The sequence below is a fragment of the Alosa sapidissima genome, chromosome 13 (assembly GCF_018492685.1).
Source record: "Alosa sapidissima isolate fAloSap1 chromosome 13, fAloSap1.pri, whole genome shotgun sequence".
In the NCBI taxonomy this organism is placed as follows: domain Eukaryota; kingdom Metazoa; phylum Chordata; class Actinopteri; order Clupeiformes; family Clupeidae; genus Alosa; species Alosa sapidissima.
In genome coordinates this window covers 23,162,601-23,185,561 of record NC_055969.1, presented here as the reverse complement: position 1 = coordinate 23,185,561, position 22,961 = coordinate 23,162,601, and the positions used below count along the sequence as shown (strand labels likewise).

Genomic DNA, 22,961 nt, shown 5'->3' with positions numbered 1-22,961 from the left:
CCACGGGACTGTCTAGTTTAACCATCACATTGTAGGCTATGCAATATGCATCCATTTGCGTAAAGTGGGTGGATGCTTTTGGGCGATCGAAAGTTGCAGATAATTACAATATGAATGACATGGTGACAAATTAGGCAAGAAACTTGCCTTGACATTAATTGCATGTGTCAGACTAAATGAACTGTGCTTCAAACACGAACATTCAGAACAGTTTTATTGAAGTCAAACCAGGCATGTCTGATACCGAGTAAATCTGTGGAATGTTACTTAAAGTACTCTCAGAATATTCTATGGATTCTGAAGAAAAAACATCTCAGAAATAACGTTAGTCAAATAAAAATTTTACAGATAAAAGGAATGTACAAAATGTTCCTATACCGTCACAAACATTCAGAAGCAATATGTTACAGGCATTCTGTTGACACTACAATAGAATGACAGTTGGATTTGTTGCCATCTAATATATACAATTGGACAAGCATCATTCTCTTACACAATGCAAGTACATGGGCTAAGTACTATAGCCAAAAAAACTCTATTCATGAGTATATCATTTTATAAAACTGGGAGAGGACATTCATACTACCCAAGCCATATCGTGTATGATACTTTTTTATTCAGATGGAGCGTATACTTCAATCCAATGTTTGTGGTGACATTTACACCGACACAAAACATACAATACACAAAACAGAAACTAGTTTTGTCCAGTTGCAAGATTTAGTAAACAGTCTTTCTCAAAGGAATGTGAAATGAACACATCAAAACAAATAATATTTCAGTGGAGCTGGTGAGACAATTTCACCTTTTTTTCGACTCCTAATAGCAACTCTAATACTGGTCACCAGTATGGAATTGCAAAAGATGCTTTTGACTAACCGGTCACTTTCTCTCGCTCTCTCTCTCTCTCTTTCTCTCACATACACACACATCAAAACGATGTATGTATGGTGCACACATAAGCAAGACATTAATAAACAGAAAAATGTAGGACATCGATCTTTACTCTCAATACTGTGTGGGTGTCTAAATTAAGACTAGAGTGAGTGAATGAATGACGTACTGTATGTGAAAGGAACTCATGGCAATACTGATGTCAGCAAACAGATTTTGGCTAGATTTCTCCTATTGTTGATACTACTGCTAGGTCAAGCTTAATACTCCAAACCCCTCGAGGTCCTTGTCACTGGATCTGTTTGGCAGCTGAAAACCTCATCAGTTTGGTATATGCTATGGTGTCAATGAAAGATACTTTTACTTAAAAGGCATTGCTATGGCAGTCTGAGGAACCCTTTGAGAACCGTGGAACCGTTAACAGTTTCATACAGGGGTCTCCCACAGAACAGCCTCACTTTAAAGAAGAAAATAAAACTCTTTTCCTTTACCACTAGAAGATTTTTTTCTTTAAAACATAACTATACTAAAAAGTCTGAATGTTAATTTGATTCCCCCAGAATCAAATTATTCATGGAGGGAAATGTCAATGGTATTTACTGAAAGTGCCTATTGATTTCTATGGAAAACTCTTAGAGCATACTCTTAAATTGTACAGTTAGACTCTGTAGCATTACAATTAAAGCACATTTAAAAAAAGAAAAAATACTGAAAGGCCAGAAATGTGAACAAAGTGAAAGTGCTGATTGGTGCACTTCTTGTGAGACTAAAATAAAAGAACACAAACAAACAAATAAACAAACAAACAAACCCAAAAAAAGCATACAAGGCTGGTAGCAGTACAATGTCACGTGTCCCACGCATCTCACCGTAGCAACAGGGCACCGTCCCCTCATAGCTGACGTTAATGCGATTCCCTTTGTCAAAAACATGCCACGCCAATGCCACGGCCTACAACCATGCATTTCGAACCAAGTGGTGTCCAAACTCTGCCGCTGACCAGAAGCAAGATAAAGAATATGAACACAAACACATTTCAAGTAACCCCGGCCAGCATCGCTTTCCTCTCGATAACGCAATGGAACAGCCTGGTGGAGTGAATATGTTATAATTCTCTTAGAACACTGGAACACGGTCAGGTAAAAATGACTACTCTGGGCCTTGTCCATGGTGCAGCAGTACCCTAAAAAAAAAAAAACAAGGTCACAGGTCAACGCCATAGTAACACAACTTCTATCCCATTCCTGGTCTTAAAACAGTGCTCACAATGGGCACAGCTTACTGGTAAACGAATGAGTTTTTGGACCAGCACAACACGGTACTTCACATCACAGCAGCTAGCAGCTAAGTCCAACACATTGGCAAGGCAATGTTCCATTTTTTTTTTTTGGCTGTTTTTGAAAACCACTGCCATGGCCTATGAACACTACTGAGATTGGCTCTTGTGGACACGAAGGAAGAGGAGTCGTCACAGAAAGATGCTACACTATGCTGCTCTGCAAGTCCCACCCTAGTGACCCTCCCCAAGCCTGTCCACTGATGGGCCTGGCCAGGCTTTCCTGGTGGTCAATAGTACGATTAAGACAACGCCGTGGCTTCACAGAGGAGCGCACTTGAATACTGTGTGGAGCACGGTGGGAAGAATATCTGGAGAAGATCCCGGACGGGCACATAAGAATATATAGGTAGGTATTAAAAAAACAAACAAAAAAACAAAAAAACAACACCTTTATCGTACAGCTTCTTTGTATGTAACCGAAATGGTCGTCAAGTTCTAAATAAAATAAAATACAGATGATTCAGGTAATATTTACATAATAAAACTCACTGGTGAACCACACCTGACGCACAAATCATAAAGTATGAACTACAGTTTAAAAAATAAAATAAATAAAAACAAAATCAGAGGCATCACAGCTATTACAATTGGAGATAGTGCTGTTCTTCTGAGCAAGGTGAATCCTGGTGGTAGACCTTTCTATTGGCACCTGTGCAATATCATAAGGAGAGTTTAAACAATGCGTGAAAGAAGTGATTTTCAGTAAGGCTTCTTCTAGGATTCGGATGGCAGTGTCAAAAACATCTACAGAGGGCAAATGTGGGTGGGTTTTTTTTTACTTTAGACAACAAAAACAAGATATGTAATCAAATGGGCTCCATAGCAAGCCCAAATAGGTCACTTGAAAATGATATTAATTACAGAAATAGTAATAATTAAAAATTTTTAAAAACAACTATAAATGACGCAAATGCTACTTCACATTCGCATCCTAGAGCCGGAACGGTCCCAAAAAGAGAACCAAAGGCAGGTTCTTCTTTGGGTCCTCTTCACCAGCTTTTACCGGTTCTAAAGGTTCCACTGTAGACCTCCTCGTTCCTCTCCACGTGATCGATTCACGTCTTCAAGTGATACACATTGGTAGCGAAGCAGAAAGTCATGTGCCAAATGCAGAGCCAAGTGCCTATTTAGGCAGTCAAAACGAGAAAAGCAAATACCCAACGAACAAATGTTAAGATCACATACAATGAGAATACGCAACAACAGTGATATCAAATGGACTAGTATACTGTAGTAACAATACATTGTGTGTTAATGTAAACATAGACATATAAATATATTAATATATAGATATATATATATTTGAAAAATCACAAAGTGGGATGAGGAGACATTATTAAACAAAGTCTTTGTCATGGTTTGATCTGGCGTACGATATGTTCCCACCGTGGGTAAATGTTTTGAAATGTGGCGTGATCTGTGGGGTTCTGAATCGAGAGTGTTCTCGGCCCCAGTCTACCTATTTGAGCCCGGTATTTACATGAGGTACAGAAAATAAAGTTCTTGGGTCGTTGGTACCATATGGAGAATCATTAGCCAGGTCCACAGACCGAGAGCCAACCGTTCGACAACGAGGCTTGAAGCGAGGCTGGAGATCCGCTGGAGGAAACGAAAACCATCGGCCGTACAGGCTGAATGAAGGACATAACAGTCTAGGACTTCCCACTGCCTACAGAAAAGGAACACTTAAAAAAAGAACAGCGGTCACATGCAATGATGAGGGAAAAGTGTGTGTGTGTGTCTGAGAGAAGAGGGTGTGTCCATGTGATGTATAAAAGGGAAAACAAAAACAGACGAGTCTCCAGCCTTTTCTGCTTACGCTGGCAAAGTAAGCTTATGTTTCGCAGCCTCAGCTGTGGCCTCAGCGTCTGATCTCTCTCTCTTCTCTTTCTTCTCTCTCTCTCCCTCAAACTCTTCTTCCATTGGTCCGGTTCACTCGGCCGGTTCCTCAGGTGACTCTGGCTGTTCTTCCTCCTCTTCCTCCTCCTCTTCCTCTTCTTCCTCCTCCTCCTCCTCGTCCTCCTCTTCCTCCTCCATCTTGACCTTGGCGTGCCCTTCGTCCAGGGGCCGCTGAGGGTTGTGCTTGGGGCAGCAGGGGCGGCCCTGCAGGGCTGAGGGCACCAGGCCGCCCCGCTCGTGATCGCGGCAGAACGACGTGGGGCAGAAGTCACAGAAGACGCTCGAGACGCGCTGGCACACGTCACACTGGTGCCACGGACACTCCCATCGCCCTGGTAACACAGGTAAACACACAGACGTAAACAACCAGCTTCTGGATGCAGTAACAGCATGAAAAGTACAGCATGCTTTCAAATATTTTTTTTTAACATTTAATAAAAATAAAATAAAAATGGGAGACGTGTGAACAGTAAGATTAGTTAAATTAAGTGCTTGCGGTTATTGATTTTTAATCAAAGTATCTCTTTAAAATTGGATTTCCAAAATGTCGTCATGCAAAATGTAATGTAGCAAAACTCTGTGACTTCCTAATACAACACAGAGTGCCATTCATCTGCGGAAGCTACCAGACAGGTTTCGCCAGCACATCTCACATCAGACAAGTGCAGTTTGACAAAAAAATGCTGCTGTTCCTGCTCCCTCCTGTAGAGGTCAGCCAAGGTCTTCACAGGCCAGTGCTCTTGAGGTGTGTCAAACAGCAAGGTAAGCATTAAAGGAACGCGCTAACTTTCCGGGGGGGGGGGGGGGGGAATAAATAATTTCCCTTTCTAATGCTTTAACCATTTTGAGACCCTCCATACTACTGATTTAGTATTGGATGAATATCATCCGCCTTTGTTATTATCCCTAAAAAAAATCATTAGCAGCTTCCACCACTGAATTAATTGAATCACGTTTTTTAGCATGTAGCATATATGAAAGTTGTGTTTTTTTCAATGCAAGTTGTGTTATTTTCAACATACATTGTATAACAAATAAAAAAAAAGGAAACAACACAAACTGTGTTGTCCCTATCTGGACACATGTGTTAAAAACAAGTCGTGCTGTTTTCAACACATTTGCTTTAAGAGTGTATTATCCCCACATTGTCCATACTCATGCTCCCTTCCACATTTAGCACATCTGAGAGGGCTACGTAGGCCCTTCAGCAAGCACTGTGCCTGTCAAAGATGCCTTCATCTCGGTTATGTAAGGACTCGAGGTGGAGCAAGGCGGGGTGAGGGGGGGGGGGGGGGGGGGACACTTTACTGCACTGGGGTTCCACCCCCGGCAGAAAGTAGACACTCCTGCACAAAGAATGCAATCATGCAGAAAAATAGGCTACACACACAAGCAGGTTTTAGCTGCAGCTCAGTATAGTCCATTAAGCATGTAGATTTAGCTTCCAAAGGTTCTATGCTCCATTTGATTTAGGTTCTATGTTTCCATTGATTATTTAAAAAGGGTATGAATAATTTTGGACTTACCATTTTTCATAAAAAATGCTAAAAAAGATTATTTTTTTGATTCCATGTTTCTACCACATTGTCTTACAACCTTTTGGCATGTGGCAGTGTCATTTTCAGTCAGAACAAACATATTGGTCAAGAGAAAAATCAACATTACATCAATATTTGCCAGGGGTATAAATTATTTTGTTCTTAACTGTATGCATTATGGATATATGTTTTTTGTGGGGGTGTAGTGTGTGTGTGTGTGTGTGTGTGTGTGTGTGTGTGTGTGTGTGTCTCTCTCGGGGTGTAGAGTGTGGGTGTCTGTCTGGGAGTGTATGTGTGTCTGGGGGTGGGGGTGTTGTGTCTGTGTGAGTCTGTGTAAATGTTCTGTGTTGAGCTGTGGTGTTGTCATCTGTGTGCATACGTGTGTGTGTGCGCGTGCGGTGCCTACCATAGGGTGGTGTGGTCAGGTTGAGGCAGAGCACGTGGTAGGCTTTGGGGCAGTCCTTGCGGTCGCACATGACCAGCTCGCCGCCCTCGCCGCAGCAGAAGCAGCGGTACTCGTGGCTCTCCGGCTTCAGCTTCCGCTTCCGCGGCTTCACCTTGGAGTTCCGCACCTTTTCCTCCTTCTCCATCACCACCGCACTCTGCACAAGTAACGACACGACACTGGTGCGTCTTTCACACGCTTTCCACAACACGCACACACACAGTAATCTGCTGCTTGCAGATCAATGTGATACCTGCCTTACGGTGGTGATCCACTGATACACGACATACGCGTGGTGTCGCAATGCCTCCCCTCGTTCAGACGTGTGTGGGCATTTCGTTTAAAATGTCAGTTTGCAGCTCATAGTCAGATCGTTTTAACTTGTCTTAAGTGTTTCTCACAAATGGACCACTTGGCATAGGCATGTATTTAACAGTATATGAAAATATTAATAGCCTATACAAACAATGCAAGCCATTTTAAAATATTGTTTTATTTAAATTACTCAATGCAATCTCAAATCCTCACCAGAAACACCAACAGTCAATATATTTCTCCAAAATCGTTAAAACGTTCATTTGTAAGCGGAACCACAGTTTCACAGGCACCGTTGCGGTAGAACAAAGACCTACAACCTTGTGCTTTCATTGGGTAGTCGCGTCACGTTCAATGGATTCATTTGCATAAAGATGGGCATCGGCCAGCTTTTTGACACAACATTTTTTCAAATGCAGCGCCGCCTTTGCGCTTTGTGGGCGTGTTAAAGTCACTTGACGTCACCCATAGGAATAGAGTGGAGTGCAGCACGACAGAATGTTGTGTAGTAACAGTGGATCACCACCGTTAGGCTGCTTTTACACCCTGCTTGTTTGAGGCAGGTGCATCTTTCACACGCTTTCCACAACATGTGATCCTTGCCTTAGGCTGCTTTCACACCTGGCTTGTTTCAGGCAAAACCCAAAAGATTGGTTCGCTTGGGAATAAGGTCAGACTGCAATTGTACTCCGTAATCTAACCCAGATCTGCCATTTAACCTCAGATGGGGTGCACTGAAAATCTAGAAAGATTAAGGGTCTGGCCATGACTAATGCAATGGCCCAACTCGAGGGGCGGGTACCAAGCATGCATTAGAAAAACTCACTGCATGCAATAGGATAACACTACGACCAATGTTTACTGACTAATTCCGGAATTCGACAATTGGATAACACTACGACTAATGTTTACTGACTGATTCGTTGCAGCGCTATAGTCATCTGTTTAGCTCGCCTATGGCCCGCCTATATCCGATACACCGATGTGATTGGTTCCCCGCGATACAAGGGACATAAGTAACGTGCATCATTACTCATTGCCAGAGTGACTCGCTGAGCAAATTCGAATTGTGTTCCCGCGAGAACTCTGGATTTCCAGGGTGGGGGTTGGGGGGGGGGGGCAGTGCAGGGGACATAGAGGAGTGTGTGTGTGGGTTGAGGGGCAGTAGGGGTAACAGTCTTAACATAAAGCATGCGTTTCTGGCCTCACCTTGGGTTGAACTCCGAGGAACCCACTGCAGTTCTCCGCCCCGCAGTGGCACGATGTCCGGCCGTTCCCCAGACAGTCCAGGTTATAGTTGAAGGTCAGCTCTGTATCTGAGGTCAATCACAATCACAGAGAAAGAATATGAATCATCAGAACGTGATGAGACACATTGCAGTATTAAGGTTAAAGCTGAAGTTCACTGATCTGTAGCACACTCTTTTATCAAAAGTGACACAGACTCACAACAGCAGAGGTGCGTTCAAATTCGAAAACATAGGCGTAAATTTGTGAACGTTAGCAAACAGTTCTCCGTTTGCTTGGAGTTTTCGGCGAACGTTTGCCAACAATCGCAAACAGTCTGAGGAGGTAGTTCTACACAAATATACAATGGAACTGGATGAAGGTAATAATGCAATTACTGTTACAATGGAATGTAATACCAAATCATCCAAATTTAACTGTTCAAAGAAAACATGTTCACCACAAACGTTCGCCACGTGCCAAATTTGAACGCACCCGGTGACATTACCATTCATTACTGAGCCGTTCCAACAATGTCCTAATACATTTCTCAGAAATACAAAGTGTTTCCAAAAGACTGTCTGTGTGGTGGACACACTTTTCTCATCAATCAAAAGCATGAGAGTATGTCCAGTCCAACACCAGTTTTCAATAGTAGAGTACACTGTATGTTCAAGCACTTTAACGCTGCACTCGGGGCTACTGGCTCAAGCACGTTAACAGACCTCCCTCCCTCCCTCCCTCCCTCCCTAGCTCGCCCTCCCTCCTGACCTGCAGGGACGTCGCAGAGGGTGAACAGGCCGATCCGCACTTCCCCATTCACTGTCCACTTCTGCGTCTCGCAATTGGGGCTGCAGCTGTGGTTCATGAAGCGTGCTACGTTCCCCTTGGGTCCGGCATCGATCACCCGATCCTGCAGCATTACAGAGGGTACACACACACACACACACACACACACACACACGTGTCAAAGGCGCCGGAAATAATCTTTATAGTGATTACTAGGGCAATCTGGGAAAACCCTTCACATAGTGCAATTTTACCTGATGATTCTGATATTATCCTAGCAACATCCAGAATTTTGGGAGAATGGTATCCAGGATTTTGCTAGGGGACAGTGTCTAGAATGTTGCCAGAATAGGATCAGAATCTTAAGTTGATGAAATTTCACCAGAGAGGGTTGAAACGGAGCAAAAATCGAGAATTCATGAGTGCACCATGTGAAGGGTTTTCCTAGATCGTATCACATATTTCTTACAATGAGGACAACCTTTCTCTATCAGTTTACTATGTAGGAAGTAGGACACCTTCACTGTAAACTCTGGTTGCCTTAATTACTGTAAGTGCCATATAAATGTTAATTGTTGTTCTTGGGTAAAAATATCCCACAAATATCATAATGTCAATATCAAATATCATACACTCCTCTCTGCAGTGCTGGCTGGACAGGAAAGAGAAGCTGGCCATGGTGGGTTAGATTAGATTCTGAGGAAGTTTTATCTGCGACGCTACTCACTTCCTGGGAGTGTAAAAAAAGAGACGCTACGCGCTTCCTGGAAGTGTAAGAAAGAGACGCTTGCCTTGGTGAGTGTGAGCATGTAAAAGTCGGTCACATGGTTCTCGTGGGCGTGGCGGATTCGCTGACGGCACTCCTCGGAGTCGATCAGCTCCCCGACATACTCCATCACAAAATCCCCCTGAACACATACACACACACACACACACACACACACACATTATTATTTGAAGATTTGTCAGATACTGCCAGCAGCAGTAAGGAGTGCTGGTGGAACTACCCAACGAGCATCTAACTGAAATGCAGGCAAAACAAACACCAACCTTACAAACACCAACAGCAGCAGAATTAGCATTGACAAACCCTAGCATTGATAGCATGTTAACTGGTGTCTTTAAGTATAAGTATATGGTATAAGTATATATTCTCTTTTGATCCCGTGAGGGAAATTTGGTCTCTGCATTTATCCCAATCCGTGAATTAGTGAAACAGACTCAGCACACAGTGAACACACAGTGAGGTGAAGCACACACTAATCCCGGCGCAGTGAGCTGCCTGCAACAACAGCGGCGCTCGGGGAGCAGTGAGAGGTTAGGTGCCTTGCTTAAGGGCACTTCAGCCTACTGGTTGGGGTTTGAACCGGCAACCCTCCGGTTACAAGTCCGAAGCGCTAACCAGTAGGCCATGGCTGCCCCCTTTTCACAATACAAATGGCAATGTCATGCGGAAATGTTTTTTTTTTTTTAAACAAAGCGTGAATATCTGTCCTTCACATGAACAAACACCATGAACGTTCATTTAAAGATTATACCAGAACTGGTAGCTATAAACATCAAAAAAATAAATAAAAATAACTCCTGACCAGGGACTACAGATTTAAATTAGCCTCTGTGCTATAATCTGGCCCAGTTACAGTATACACTGTGCACAGTCCCTGTTAAATAAACGTATGAATAAAATACAAATAAACACACAATTAGGGCTGCAGCTATCGATTCTTTTTGTAATAGATTAATCTAGCACTTTATCGATCGATTAATCGGATAATTTTTTTTTGTATTTTTAAACAACCAAAACAAATAATGCATAATGAAAATGACATGGCTGTAAAATGATCAAGCAATTGGCACAGAGGTATTTATTCTAACTCCAACATTTGGCTCCAAAACTAAGCCCATTTATTGCAATTTACCCATTTACTGTTTATAAGTGCCAGTGCCAACAATTAAATAATGTTCAAAATGCTCTCTGTAAAATTGCAGCCTCTTGTGCATGACTTAGCTGGGCGAACAAAGCTGTTCATACTTTGTTGTGAAGTGCTGGGAGGGAGAAGAGGGAAAGCAATTTAATGTATTAATATGCACAACAAGTTTCATGCTGTAATCTAGACCTGACATCAAAGTAAATATCTGTTTTATGTAGATTTCTACACTTTCAGCATTTACCATTAGGCTACTAACAAATAATTTTACCATTAGGCTACTAAAAAATAGCCTACCATTAGGCTACTAACAAATAATTTTACCATTAGGCTACTAAAAATTAATTCCTGGGGTGAGCCTATTTACTATGTTAACCTAGCAACCTGTCTGTGTGTGTGTGTGTGTGTGTGTGTGTGTGTGTGTGTGTGTGTGTGCACGCGTGCGGTGCTTGAGGGAAGATGAGGGTGCATGCATGTGTGTATAAGAAGGGGTTCTTTTTTAGGCATACTGTCTTGCAATTGAACGTGAATAAGTTTACTACTAAAAAACATCAAAGCTAAACATTATATCACGACATCGATACAAATACAGTATTAAAATCAGCAAACATCAATGTAGGCTATAGGCTACGTAGATAGATGATAGATAGGCTAGATAGATTGATAGATTGCCTACTTTATTGACGCTTGGTGAAACAGCATGGAGTGGATGTTTTCGGTTCAGATGCTTGTTCTTTTCCTTTTTGAGTATGTAATGATCCCAAAACTTTACTTGAAAACTTTAGACATTCTCTGCCATTTATGGACATCTTGACTCCGCCATCGCGCCAGCTAAATTCAGAATGTAGCCTATCACGATTCACACGCTAGTGGTGTGCTTCCTGAACAACGGTCCGTGTGGAACAATCAGATCCCTGCACGTATAGTGCGTGTCATAGGAATTTAACGAGGCTTCGAGGCAGGGTTTTTGCCTCGAGTAATTTTTTTAATCAAGTTATTCGAGTAACTCGATGAATCGTTTCAGCCCTACACACAATGCAAAAACCAGTCCTATAAGCTGTTAAAAAACATGCTACAACACGACACACACACACACACACACACTCACTCACACAGACTCCCACCTTACAAACTCATCAAGGTAACACACACACACCTTCTTGAGGTCCTGCTTGGTTTTGAGGCCCCAGCCGCGATCATGGGTCTTGATGACCTCAGTGACGGGGTAGTGGCGTCGGGAGAAGCTCTGGTTGTGGCAGCGGTCGGCGGCTGGGCAGACCTGCGGGTGGCACTCGTACTGCAGCATGCGGTTCAGGCACTGCGAGTCCTGGCTGCAGGGGCGCTCGTCTGACGGACGGCAGTTACAGCGCGGGATCTCCGACAGGTCGGCCACGTGGAGCTGCACCTTCCCCACCGGCTTGTTGGACTGGAGGGGGATAGAGAGGGTATAGGTTAGGGGTCTCTGTGTGTGTACTACCTTGAGAAGTTGTGAGTGAGCGAGTGAGTTTGTAAGGTGGGGGTCTGTGTCTGTGTGTGTGTGTGAGAGAGAGAGAGAGTGTGTGTGTGTGAGCGAGTGAGAGTGTGTGTGAGAGAGAGAGAGAGAGTGTGAGTGAGTGAGTGAGTGAGTGAGCGAGTTACCTTGATGAGTTTGTAAGGTGGGGGTCTTCGGGAGTTGCGCTCCTGTTCCAGGGCCTCTTTAGTTTCCCTCTGCGCTCTCAGCTCCTGAAACCTCCTGGCAGCTTCCTCAAGCGCTGAACACACACACACACACACACACACACACACACACAAAGTGCACAACACACACACACACACACAAAGTGCACAACACACACACACACGCGCACACACACACACACACACACACACAAGAGCACAAAACACACACGCATGCTCTTTACCTTCCATAGTATGGTGTAGAAGAGTACATGCAATAGGCTACATATATAAACTTGAACACAGATATGTACACACACACACACACTCAAAACATACGAGCAAATGTTTACACTGATCCTCACTAAGTTTATCACCATGTGAGGTTTCGGTCATGTGTGAACACACACGTGCCTTCACACACAGATTTTAGTTACACAAACACACTTCTCAACTGTTTAACAAACCGAATTACTTAAATAAAAAAAATAAAAAAAACATTAAAAAAAAAACGTTCTTGACAACATGTCCCAGGTGCAGCTGGCCTCACCTTTCTTGAAGGTCTTGTTGATGCCAACCTGGCCCTCGGCGTAGTTCCGGTCGCTCTCCACGTAGGGGAACACTCTGCCCTGGTTGCTCCAGTAGTAGTCGTGGGAACCGAAGAAGAAGACAGGGAAGTCGCCGACGTCATGCTTCAGCGTCTGGATGTTGGTCGGCACCAGACGGGGGTTGCAGATCTCAGCCGGCCACCACCTGCCCAGGAAGAACCGGGGAACAGTGCAGGGTTAGGGAAGGACCCACACCGGGGAACAGCAACGGGTTAGGGTAGAACCCGCATCAGAAAATAGCTAAGGGTTAGGCTAAAACCTGGGGGGCGCTGCCGCCACTGTTAAAAAATAATCTAGCGGAAACACTGTTAAAGGTGCTCGAAGCGATGTTACGCGATGTTTAAGCTGTTGCATACTACAAACATCCCCTCACCATCCTCTAACTGCCTGTGCCCTTAATACACTGTAAAAAAAAAAAACATGGTCTTTGTGGAAAACACAGGCTCCAAAAACAGCAACAAAAACAATTTGGTCCAGCCTGGACCATAAAAATGTAGACTGTTCCAGCAAATCACCAACAAGATGTGCGTTTAGGAGTTTAAATTGCACGGGAGGGAGAGAGGGGGAGGGAGTAGCGAGCTAGCTCTCTGTTTTGTTGGAACTTCAACAGAAGTGATGTTACCCAACATCGTTTAGAGCATTAGTATCTTTAACAGCCTGAATCCCACACTAAGCCCATGCTGTTGTTCATGCAGGTGCATGTCTGATTGCCCCTGTGTGTTACCAATGAGTGAGACTCACCGGTAGTTGCCCAGCTTGACCCAGACGATCTGCTTGTAGTGCGGCTTCTTGCCTGTTCTGCACTCACTGCAGAGCCACACCCCCTCGGGCATCTCCACATTCAGACACTCGGGGTGGAAGGCCGCCGGACAGCCCTCGCAACACAGCAGTCTTCCTCCTTATCACACACACACACGCACGCACACACACACGACACACACACAGGCACACGGCACAGGAGCACAAAGGGTTATTACGTGCAAGTCTTCGTCCAAACAGCAGGGGGCGACATTCTTCAAAACGTATCCCTCGGCAGGCAGACAGGCGTGGCAAGACAGGAGGCACGAGGTTGTGAACTCTCTCGTTCCATAAATACTTCAGACAACCAAAAAGCAACTCTCTCAGGGTCCTCTCCTTCCTTCGCCACGCGCAGGCCTCCAAGAGAGGCCGAGAGTGGAGGAGCAAAGCACGTCTGTTTTCACAATCACCTAATACCTGCCACGACTGCTTCCTCTGCCACGCGTGGAAAAAAAATGACATGGTTTTTGGGCTCTGCCTCAGGATAAGTTTGGCTGAATGTGCCGTCGGGGGGGGGGCAGGGATTGGTTGGTTTGGTTTGGTTTGGTTAGGGGGGGACAAAGCCAAGTGCATGATGGGAGACGGGAGGCCGGAAATCACCACAGATAAGTGCCACCATTCCAAAGCATGCGGGCTTCCCAGGGTGTGTGTGCAAGGTGTGTATGTGCAGAGTGTGTGTGTGTGTGTGTGTGTGTGTGTGTATGTATATATGAAAATGGGGTGTTGGTGTCAAGGGCAGTGAGCACTCACTGTCTCCCACCCAGAACCCACTCATCTAGGTACATTTTGGATGGCGTTCTCATACAGACTTACGATATGAATGACTGACCCGTGAATAAAACAGTAGTTACGAAGAGAGGATTTGTTATCGTTTACCAGGTAAACAATTTTGTTTGCTCATCAATCCTTTTCAGACAGACCACCATTTTAACTTTAGTTTTCATTCGTCACATGCTTTGCCAATCATTTTTCAATCTGAATATGAACTGAATATGAATATGAACTCTGTATGAGTTCATATTCAAAGTAAACCAAAACACCATCCAAAACACACTAAAAGCCTAACTGCAGGACACACAGGGTTTGAGTTTGAGGATTCGAGTCGTACGATGACTAACGGAATCAGCGACAATCAGAAAAGCATTAGGTGAGAAATTGGAAGCACGAGCGAAGTCTCTATTTAGAGCAAGCTGGGAGACGAGTGTGTGCCTGTCTGTCTGTCTGTGTGTGTGTGTGTGTGTGTGTGTGTGTGTGTTGGGGGGGCCAAGCGTGGCGCAGAGAAGCAATTGCAGGATTACGGGGAAAGGCAGCAGAGACAGCGAGGACACGCACACATACCCACAAGCAGAGGAGCCCAAACACTGACTCACTCTGAAGCTGTGTGTGTATGTGTAGGAGCGTGGCCTTTCAATGGCTCTGTGTGTGTCACTGTGTGTGTCATTGCACAGGTACCTAAATTGAGAACATTACTGACTTTTGGTTGCAGGTTTTGCTACTGGAAGTTCAAATCAGAATCAAAATCGTCCAAACAGCCACTAACTCAGGAGACACACAGTGTGTGTGTGTGTGTGTGTGTGTGTGTTTGTTGGGGGGGGGGGGGGGGGGTTGGTATCCAGATCAGCACCAGATCTGAACCAGTCAGGTGCCAGACAAGAATACCACAAACATAAACAAAAGCAAAACAAAGAGAAAAAACTTCAAGCACATAAATGATCGATCGAGCAAAAGCAGCAAAAAAGAGGGGCGCATTATGAAGCAGCAAACTGGAAAACATGAGTTTACCTTTGCCAATATTCTTTTGGGTAGCTGACGAAGAAGAAGGAATCATAGGTAATGTCATCAACTCAGCACGATTTGACTCAGTCAGAAGGAAGTGAGACTTAAAGGTATATGAGCTTAAAATGCGGTCAGTGAGGTCGTGCACTACAAGGCCTACACAGGACAAGACACACAGGAAGAGAGGTGAGATGCAGAGGGACACTACCCGTGATTACAGAGAACGAACACACACATTCGCGCACACACACACACACACACTCACGCACTCACACGGGCACAGACACACCACTCACGTCAAGACACACAGTTGAAAAAGAAATCAAAATCACAGAAACATAGACAAAGGAAAAGGAGGATGACTTGTGAAATGACGTGAGCGGTGTAGGCTTGGGGACCTTCTGCTGCTCCCAGGAGCTAGTGATCATAGTGTATTTTACAATACTATAGCCTATTCATCATTTATGATTAGTGAGCATCATAGTGTATTTTATAACACTATAGCCTATTCATCATTTATGATTAGTGAGCATCATAGTGTTTTTTATAACACTATAGCCTATTCATCATTTATGATTAGTGAGCATCATAGTGTATTTTACAACACTATAGCTTGTTCATCATTTATGATTAGTGAGCATCATAGTGTATTTTACAACACTATAGCCTATTCATGATATACGATTATTACGATGGCCTATACATCATGATTTTCCATACATTTTAGCATGTTGGTGCACTAGAGCTGTAAACTCTGTTTGCTCATGTAACTAGCAATATTAGCATTACTTAGAATAGTTAACTAGTGGTTGGTGAGTATTAATTAGGTTGATTCACCAAATATTACGGTACATCCAGTAAAGGATGCCATTTTGAATGAGAGTAAAAAAATACTGTGATGATTTAACTGATAAGATTACTCACTGCCTGATTAAATATACCAAGTTCTTTCATATTTCAGGCTACAGATTAAAATCATCCTGTGATCTGATCACACGAATGAAGCAATTCTTTGAAGCTAGTAGTAGAATCGTCATTGACATTTCTCAGTACACTTCAACGGCTATGAATACTGAGAAACACCCAGTACAGAGAAGTTTCCCATGCCCACGCCAACCTAAAAATGACGTCACAACCAAGAGCTCTACAGTCCAATCAGATTATCTATTCTACAATCAACAACTACTGTGCAATCCAATCAGATCATCTACATCTACTTCTGAAGTCTACAATCAGGAAATCTATAAATAAATAAGATAGCCTCTGTTAAAAGCAATTACTGCAATTCAGAGCACTGGACAGATGTTTGATCAAAGGGTAACTGCTGCATTGCTATTGAAATTAGTGATGGCAATGTATCAGAAGAGTAAACAACCAGGAAAGAGAAAACAAACACAAACAACAACGACTGGATCTTGTAGGAGAGAAACAGGGAAGAAATTGAGGGTTAGTCTTAAACAAAAGTCAAGAATGACTGTCACATCTGCAGTGTATGTCTGAGGAGACAACAGAGCCACTGAGCTGTTAGAGCGAGCGTTCTCCCTCCCTCTCTCACTCACACACACACACACACACACACACACACACACACACACACACAGAGTGAGTGGTGTTAGAGGACTACAGGAGATCTTCTCTATAAAAAGGGGGGGACAGGATGTGAGCACTAACACACACGTTAGCTTTGAGGTTAAGCACGAATAGCCCTACAAGTCACAACTCACACAGGTTACTCTGACTGCACGCACACACACACGCACACACACCTACGCTTCTGCGCATAGCTTCGCAGAAGAGTGAGTGTTAGAAAGCAAAGTCTCTCAACTCCAAAACTGAACAAAAACCTAAGACTGCATCACTTAACACTCCCTTAATCACTATGCTGAGGTAGGGGACAAAAGGATTATTATATGGTTTATAATATGATACCATAATGACTGATGCAGACTATGCTACATTTGCTTACAACATAACCACGATAACCACTGATATAGCATACCGCATGTGCACACACTAATGTACTTTATACTAAAGTACTTATCTATAAAGCATGGCTTGATAAACACTTATTCTGTAAGGGCTTTACAAGAATACTTGCACTGTAAGAGACATCTTTTAACAAACACGGGTGCTGTTGGTGAACGTGTGGGGGGGGGGTGACAGTAGGGGGTGTTCTTACCTCGAGCACAGAGGAAACACCAGCCTACGTTTACCGGTGAGCAGAGGTGGCCGTTCCGCCGTGCGCTCGAGTGGTTGCTGCACACCATGAGGTGAGGAGTGACCATCACACAGCCGGCCGCCACACAGCCGTCTCCCGTGTGATAGGCCACCGGGCAGCGGAGGCAGCGCATCAGACGGCCTGGGGGGGGGTGAGAGATGAGGAGATGGAGAGAGATGAGGGGAAAGAGAGAACAAGAGAGAGGAGAAGAAGGAAATCAGAGAGGAGAGATGGAAGAGGGAGAGAGAGAGAGAGGGAGGGAGGGAGGGATAGAGAGAGATAAGGAGATGGAGAGAACAAGAGAGAGGAGGAAGGAGGAAATCAGAGAGGAGAGATGGAAGAGGGAGAGAGAGAGAGGGAGGGAGGGAGGGAGAGAGAGCGATAAGGAGATGGAGAGAACAAGAGAGAGGAGGAAGGAGGAAATCAGAGAGGAGAGATGGAAGAGGAAGGAGGAAATCAGAGAGGAGAGATGGAAGAAATCATAGAAAGTTAGAGAGCTACATCAAGGCAGACATTAGTTTCAGAGAAAGGGATGCCTTTCCTGGTTTGAGAAGTTAGAAAACACATTACACATCACTACTTCCAAGAAACATGGAGAGGCCCTGGCCCTAAGAGCATGCCCACCTGTACTGCCCCTCAGAGCATGCCCACCTGTCCTAGCAATAAGAGCATGCCCACCTGTCCTAGCAATAAGAGCATGCCCACCTGTCCTAGCAATAAGAGCATGCCCACCTTTACTGCCCCTCAGAGCATGCCCACCTTTACTGCCCCTCAGAGCATGCCCACCTTTACTGCCCCTCAGAGCATGCCCACCTTTACTGCCCCTCAGAGCATGCCCACCTTTACTGCCCCTCAGAGCATGCCCACCCGTGCTAGCTCCCAGAGCATGCCCACCTTTACTGCCCCTCAGAGCATGCCCACCTTTACTGCCCCTCAGAGCATGCCCACCCGTGCTAGCTCCCAGAGCATGCCCACCTTTACTGCCCCTCAGAGCATGCCCACCTTTACTGCACCCCAGAGCATGCCCACCTTTACTGCCCCTCAGAGCATGCCCACCTGTACTGCCCCTCAGAGCATGCCCACCTGTACTGCCCCTCAGAGCATGCCCACCTGTACTGCCCCTCAGAGCATGCCCACCTGTACTGCCCCTCAGAGCATGCCTACCTGTACTGCCCCTCAGAGCATGCCCACCTGTACTGCCTCCCAGAGCATACCCACTTTTACTGCCCCTCAGAGCGTGCCCACCTGTACTGGCAATAAGAGCGTGCCCACCTGTACTGGCCTTCTGCAGGTCCCTCTCAAGACAGCAGGTGGCACAGCTGTGCTGGGGGCACTGCAGCCCGCGCGGGTCCACAGCGGTGCCCGGGTACTTCCTGGCACAGGCCTCGTGGTAGAAGCGGCCGCAGCCGGACACCGCACACCTCCGTACATCTCCCTCCACCACCTTACAGGAGAAACACGCATGCGAACCTACAGCAGGGGAGCGAGAGAGAAAGAGAGGAAGAGAAAGACAGAGAGAGAGAGAGAGAGAGAGAGAGAGAGAGAGAGAGAGAGAGAGAGAGAAAGAAAGAAAGAAAGACAAAGCAAGAGATGAGCCAACAGAAAGTATAATTTAGCTTTATGATATTAAGAACAGAATCAAATATTCCATCTGTGATGTGGTTTCAATCTTCATACAACATAAAATGCAACACAACACAACAGAAAACAACACAACACAACACAACACGTGAATGGGATTAGAATCTTTTTGCTCTATTGAGGCCTATTGAGGAATAATAAAGATGTCAGATGGACCAGAGGTCATCATGTTGCACATCAAAGGTCAGGCCCACCTGTTTTACACTCCTGGCAGATGGGCTCCCCGTCTGAGCCGGCCCCAAGGCATTCTGGGTGCAGGAGTCTGTTGCACTCGCCCTCACAGCACACCAGGGAGTCACCGAAGGACTCACATTTCTGCCGCGGACACACCACACACACAGAAACATAAGCAACAGCAGAAACTCATCAGAAACATCGGACTTGTCAGTAAACTCCCACCATCCCGGAGACAAACCAGCAACGAGCTCACGGCATCTGAAGGGCACCCTTAACAAGATTTGCTCTCGGAGTCCCCCTCTGGTTGAGAAGCGCAATAATAAACAAACTAAATATGCGTCTTTCGCAACAAAGTAAGAACATAACTCTGACATAATCTAGATAGAGGGAATGCACCGATAGCAGTCTGTAGAAAAAGTTCTCAGAATTCCTGTAACATAGCAGCTCTTTTGCGTTTCGATTTTGGATTTTTTTTTCGATTTTTGCCCCCTACAGAGGGCTGCTCAGACAATGGCAGAAGTGCCGTTCGTCATATTACGATGTTATGCATCATCAAAATGATTTTGGAAACATTATGTTAAGGTCAAAAAGCTGTTAAGGGTGCCTTTAAGCACATCCTCACAACAACCCATACATGTCAAAAGCCCCCCAGAAGATCAAAATCCAAATCTTTTTGGATCCAAATACTAAAACACATTCCTAGAACCACCCATAAGCAGTAAACAATGTTAAGGTGTTATTGCGAATATACGAGTGGAGTAAAGGGCATCTCTGGACACGCGGCTAGTGGCCAGTAAGGTGGCTGTTGGGAGGGGAGAGAGGAAGTGGTGATGGAGGCCCACCTGGCAGACGTTCTCCCTCTTGGACGAGCTGCCGCCCTGTCCAGACAGGTTGGAGTCCACCGACTGGGAGTCTGACCCGTCCGCATCCAGATTGGTGGGGCTGTCCGAGCGCTTCCCAAATCCCATCTGCTCCAGGACACACACACACACACACACACAACCACGTGCAAACACACACACACACGATTGTCAAGCTTTCTGTAATCGCACACTGTATTCTCCTTCTGATTTGACAACGCCTAGTGCACTGTGACGTGTGTCTGTGTCGTTTTGAGGCTGTGGACCAGACTATTTTCAGTTAAGCTTTTGAAAGCTGAGAAGAACAAATAGGACTGGATTGCTGACATCTCTCTGAATAGAAGGCCATCTCAGCTCAGCTTATCAGCATTTTTAGGAACAGACGGCGGCTTCGAGTCCGTTTGAACACTGGACTGATCTCTGATGCATCTCCGGTAGAAACGAGATGACGGTGAGGAGACATTTTGGAGAGTGGCGAAAGTGAAGCTGAGGCTCCCTGGACTGTGACCATTGCAACACAGGCCTATATTATGTAATACACAGACAACACAGCATATTTCTTTACTTCCCCTATAGAGCCCAATACCAATTCTCTGTCTTACCCCTTCACCTTAGTTTTGCAAGTTCACAGTGACAGAGGTCTGGCCAGGTCAGAATGAGCGGAATCTAGCCTACACCCTTGTGCAAAGACCTGAGAAAGAACTGATCTATTTGAATCCCTACTTAGTGTGTCACTTATCTTGTGACTTGTCTTTGTTGTTGTTGTTGCCTTTTTTGCCTTTATTTCAATAGGACAGGGAGAGACTGATAGGAAGTGAGTGGGAGAGAGCGATGGGATAGGATTGGGAAATGACCCGGGGTTGGACTTGGGACCCGGTGGGCACGTGGACCCGAAAAAAGGTACGGGTGCTGTAACGTTAGCAAATTGCACCACAGCCACCCCGACTTTTTTACTTTCCTAGTGCAGTGGTTCTTAAACTGGGGGGGGGGATATTGAAGGGGTTGCGGAATTATTTGCAGTCTGGATTAAAAAGACATTTATCTAAAGGTTTTTATTCAAAGGCTGCCATTGACATAATGTCTTTCGTGTTGACATAACCTACCTATGAGAAGACATTTTCTGCCTCTGCTTCCAATGCCCATCTCACAACTTTTCGAAACCAAAGTCTGCCAGTTAGAGAGAAGGGGGTCGCAAGACTTGGCCCATGTTTTCTGAGGGGCGCCAGACAAAAAGTTTAAGAACAACTGTCCCAGTGTAAAAACACCATCTCAGGGCGTCATCTCCCTTCTTCTGACAATGAACCTTGCATTTTGGATGAATGGACCCCAGTCTCATTCTTCATGTTTTGTTTTGCTTCATTTGCAAGAGAGTATACATGTTTGTGCGTAAGAGTGTATGTGTGTTAAGTAAGTTAAGTTATACTGTATAGTCCTGTAAGAAGTTCCTATTGGAAATTTGTTCTCTGCATTTTACTGCAGTGCACTGTACTATACTATACTGTATAAGTCACTTCCTGTCTGCCATGACATCACATCCTGTGCATCCCATGTCGTACCTGTGGATCATTGAGTCCTCGCGAGTCAGAGTCGGACGTGTCACGGTAGAGCGAGCTCGCCATCTCCACGTCGGTCGACGCTCGACTGCGTTTCTTCAGCGGCTTGCAGGAGTCCGAGATCTCACTGGCTCCTGTGGGTGTGAGGGCGGGGCTTACTGGGTCACCGTGACCAATCAGCTGGCGGCTCAGAGAATCCTTTCCCTGTGTACCTCTGCTCAGAGTGACGCTCTATAAGCCATCGCTTCTCTCTAAGTTACTCACTCTGCACCATGCAACTTGCCCAAGACATTACGCATCTGAAATGTGACATTCCAACTGGAGAAAATGTCCTGGGGTGCGTTTCCCAAAACCATAGTTGCTAACTAAGTTAGCAACTTTGTTGGTTGCAATGCAATTTCCCATTGCCAACCGTTAGCAACTATGGTTTTAGGAAACGCACCCCTGATTTTCACGCCTAAGAAGCTAACCTTTCAGCACGATCCGCTAACACTGGATATTTAAAACGTCATTAATCAACCAACTAACTAGCTTAACTGTGTTAATATGGTAGTGGTGTAATAACCATGGGGTCATCATAGGTCATAAGTCATAGGGGCCTACAGCTGTCGGACAAACAGAATCAGCTCTTCAAAAGAGACAAAGAGGCAACATAATAATACAAAATAAATAATAACACACAATCACACATTACCTTTCTGGAACCCCGTCCTCAAATCCATCTGAGGCGCAGTCTCTGCCTACAGGGGAATGTTAAATAAACATTAAGGAGGAATCCGCTGGGGAAAAAAACCCAACCCACTAGCTGCACCAAGACTGGCTTTACACCAGCGACCCTGTTGGTGTGAGTCAGGAGCAGTCATGGTGAGAAGTAGGCCAAGTCACACAGCAAGGTCAGTTTTTGTCTGAGAAATCACACATAGTAGCCATACACTGCAGGTCTCCGCTTTTAAGTGGTCAGAAGTACTAAAATAACACAAACAATGAAGGAAAAAAAAAATTGAATTAACGAGTTCTGTTCTCAGTAGTCATCATTTTTTTGTCTTTTATTCACCTGTGCTAATTGTGTGTGAGTTAAGGAGTTCTGTCAGCACTTTCCTTTGTTATGAGTGTCTAAGAAAGGCGTTGCATAGCAGAATACAAGAAGTTTATTTTATTAAAAAAATTAAAAACAAACACTGTCTGACACTACATTTCCCTCTTCAAAGATCGGTCACTGTGGTTCATGACTCTGAACTATGTGGAGGATTCTTATATATTTCAGTCATAACTCAACAGTTTGACCTGACTGAGGACGGCG

General features: G+C 44.8%; 1 protein-coding gene across 4 annotated transcripts in view; it reads right to left on the bottom strand.

Moving 5' to 3' along the window:
• Positions 1-197: 197 nt before the first annotated feature.
• Positions 198-22,961, bottom strand: part of nsd3 (nuclear receptor binding SET domain protein 3) — a 33,415-nt gene continuing 10,651 nt past the window's right edge. For 2 of the 4 annotated variants that reach the window (XM_042058869.1, XM_042058870.1), the window contains exons 8-23: positions 22,356-22,401; positions 21,665-21,795; positions 20,091-20,216; positions 19,266-19,386; positions 18,703-18,900; positions 17,392-17,571; positions 15,219-15,368; positions 13,380-13,536; positions 12,581-12,783; positions 12,013-12,125; positions 11,531-11,800; positions 9,238-9,354; positions 8,429-8,570; positions 7,640-7,746; positions 6,077-6,272; positions 198-4,464 (exon numbers count right to left, since the gene is read on the bottom strand). In XM_042058869.1, the coding sequence (XP_041914803.1) occupies positions 4,166-4,464; positions 6,077-6,272; positions 7,640-7,746; positions 8,429-8,570; positions 9,238-9,354; positions 11,531-11,800; positions 12,013-12,125; positions 12,581-12,783; positions 13,380-13,536; positions 15,219-15,368; positions 17,392-17,571; positions 18,703-18,900; positions 19,266-19,386; positions 20,091-20,216; positions 21,665-21,795; positions 22,356-22,401 (2,556 nt within the window). In that variant the 3' untranslated portion in view covers positions 198-4,165. The remainder of the gene's footprint in view (positions 4,465-6,076; positions 6,273-7,639; positions 7,747-8,428; positions 8,571-9,237; positions 9,355-11,530; positions 11,801-12,012; positions 12,126-12,580; positions 12,784-13,379; positions 13,537-15,218; positions 15,369-17,391; positions 17,572-18,702; positions 18,901-19,265; positions 19,387-20,090; positions 20,217-21,664; positions 21,796-22,355; positions 22,402-22,961) is intronic. The other 2 variants (XM_042058871.1, XM_042058872.1) reach the window with 2 other exon arrangements.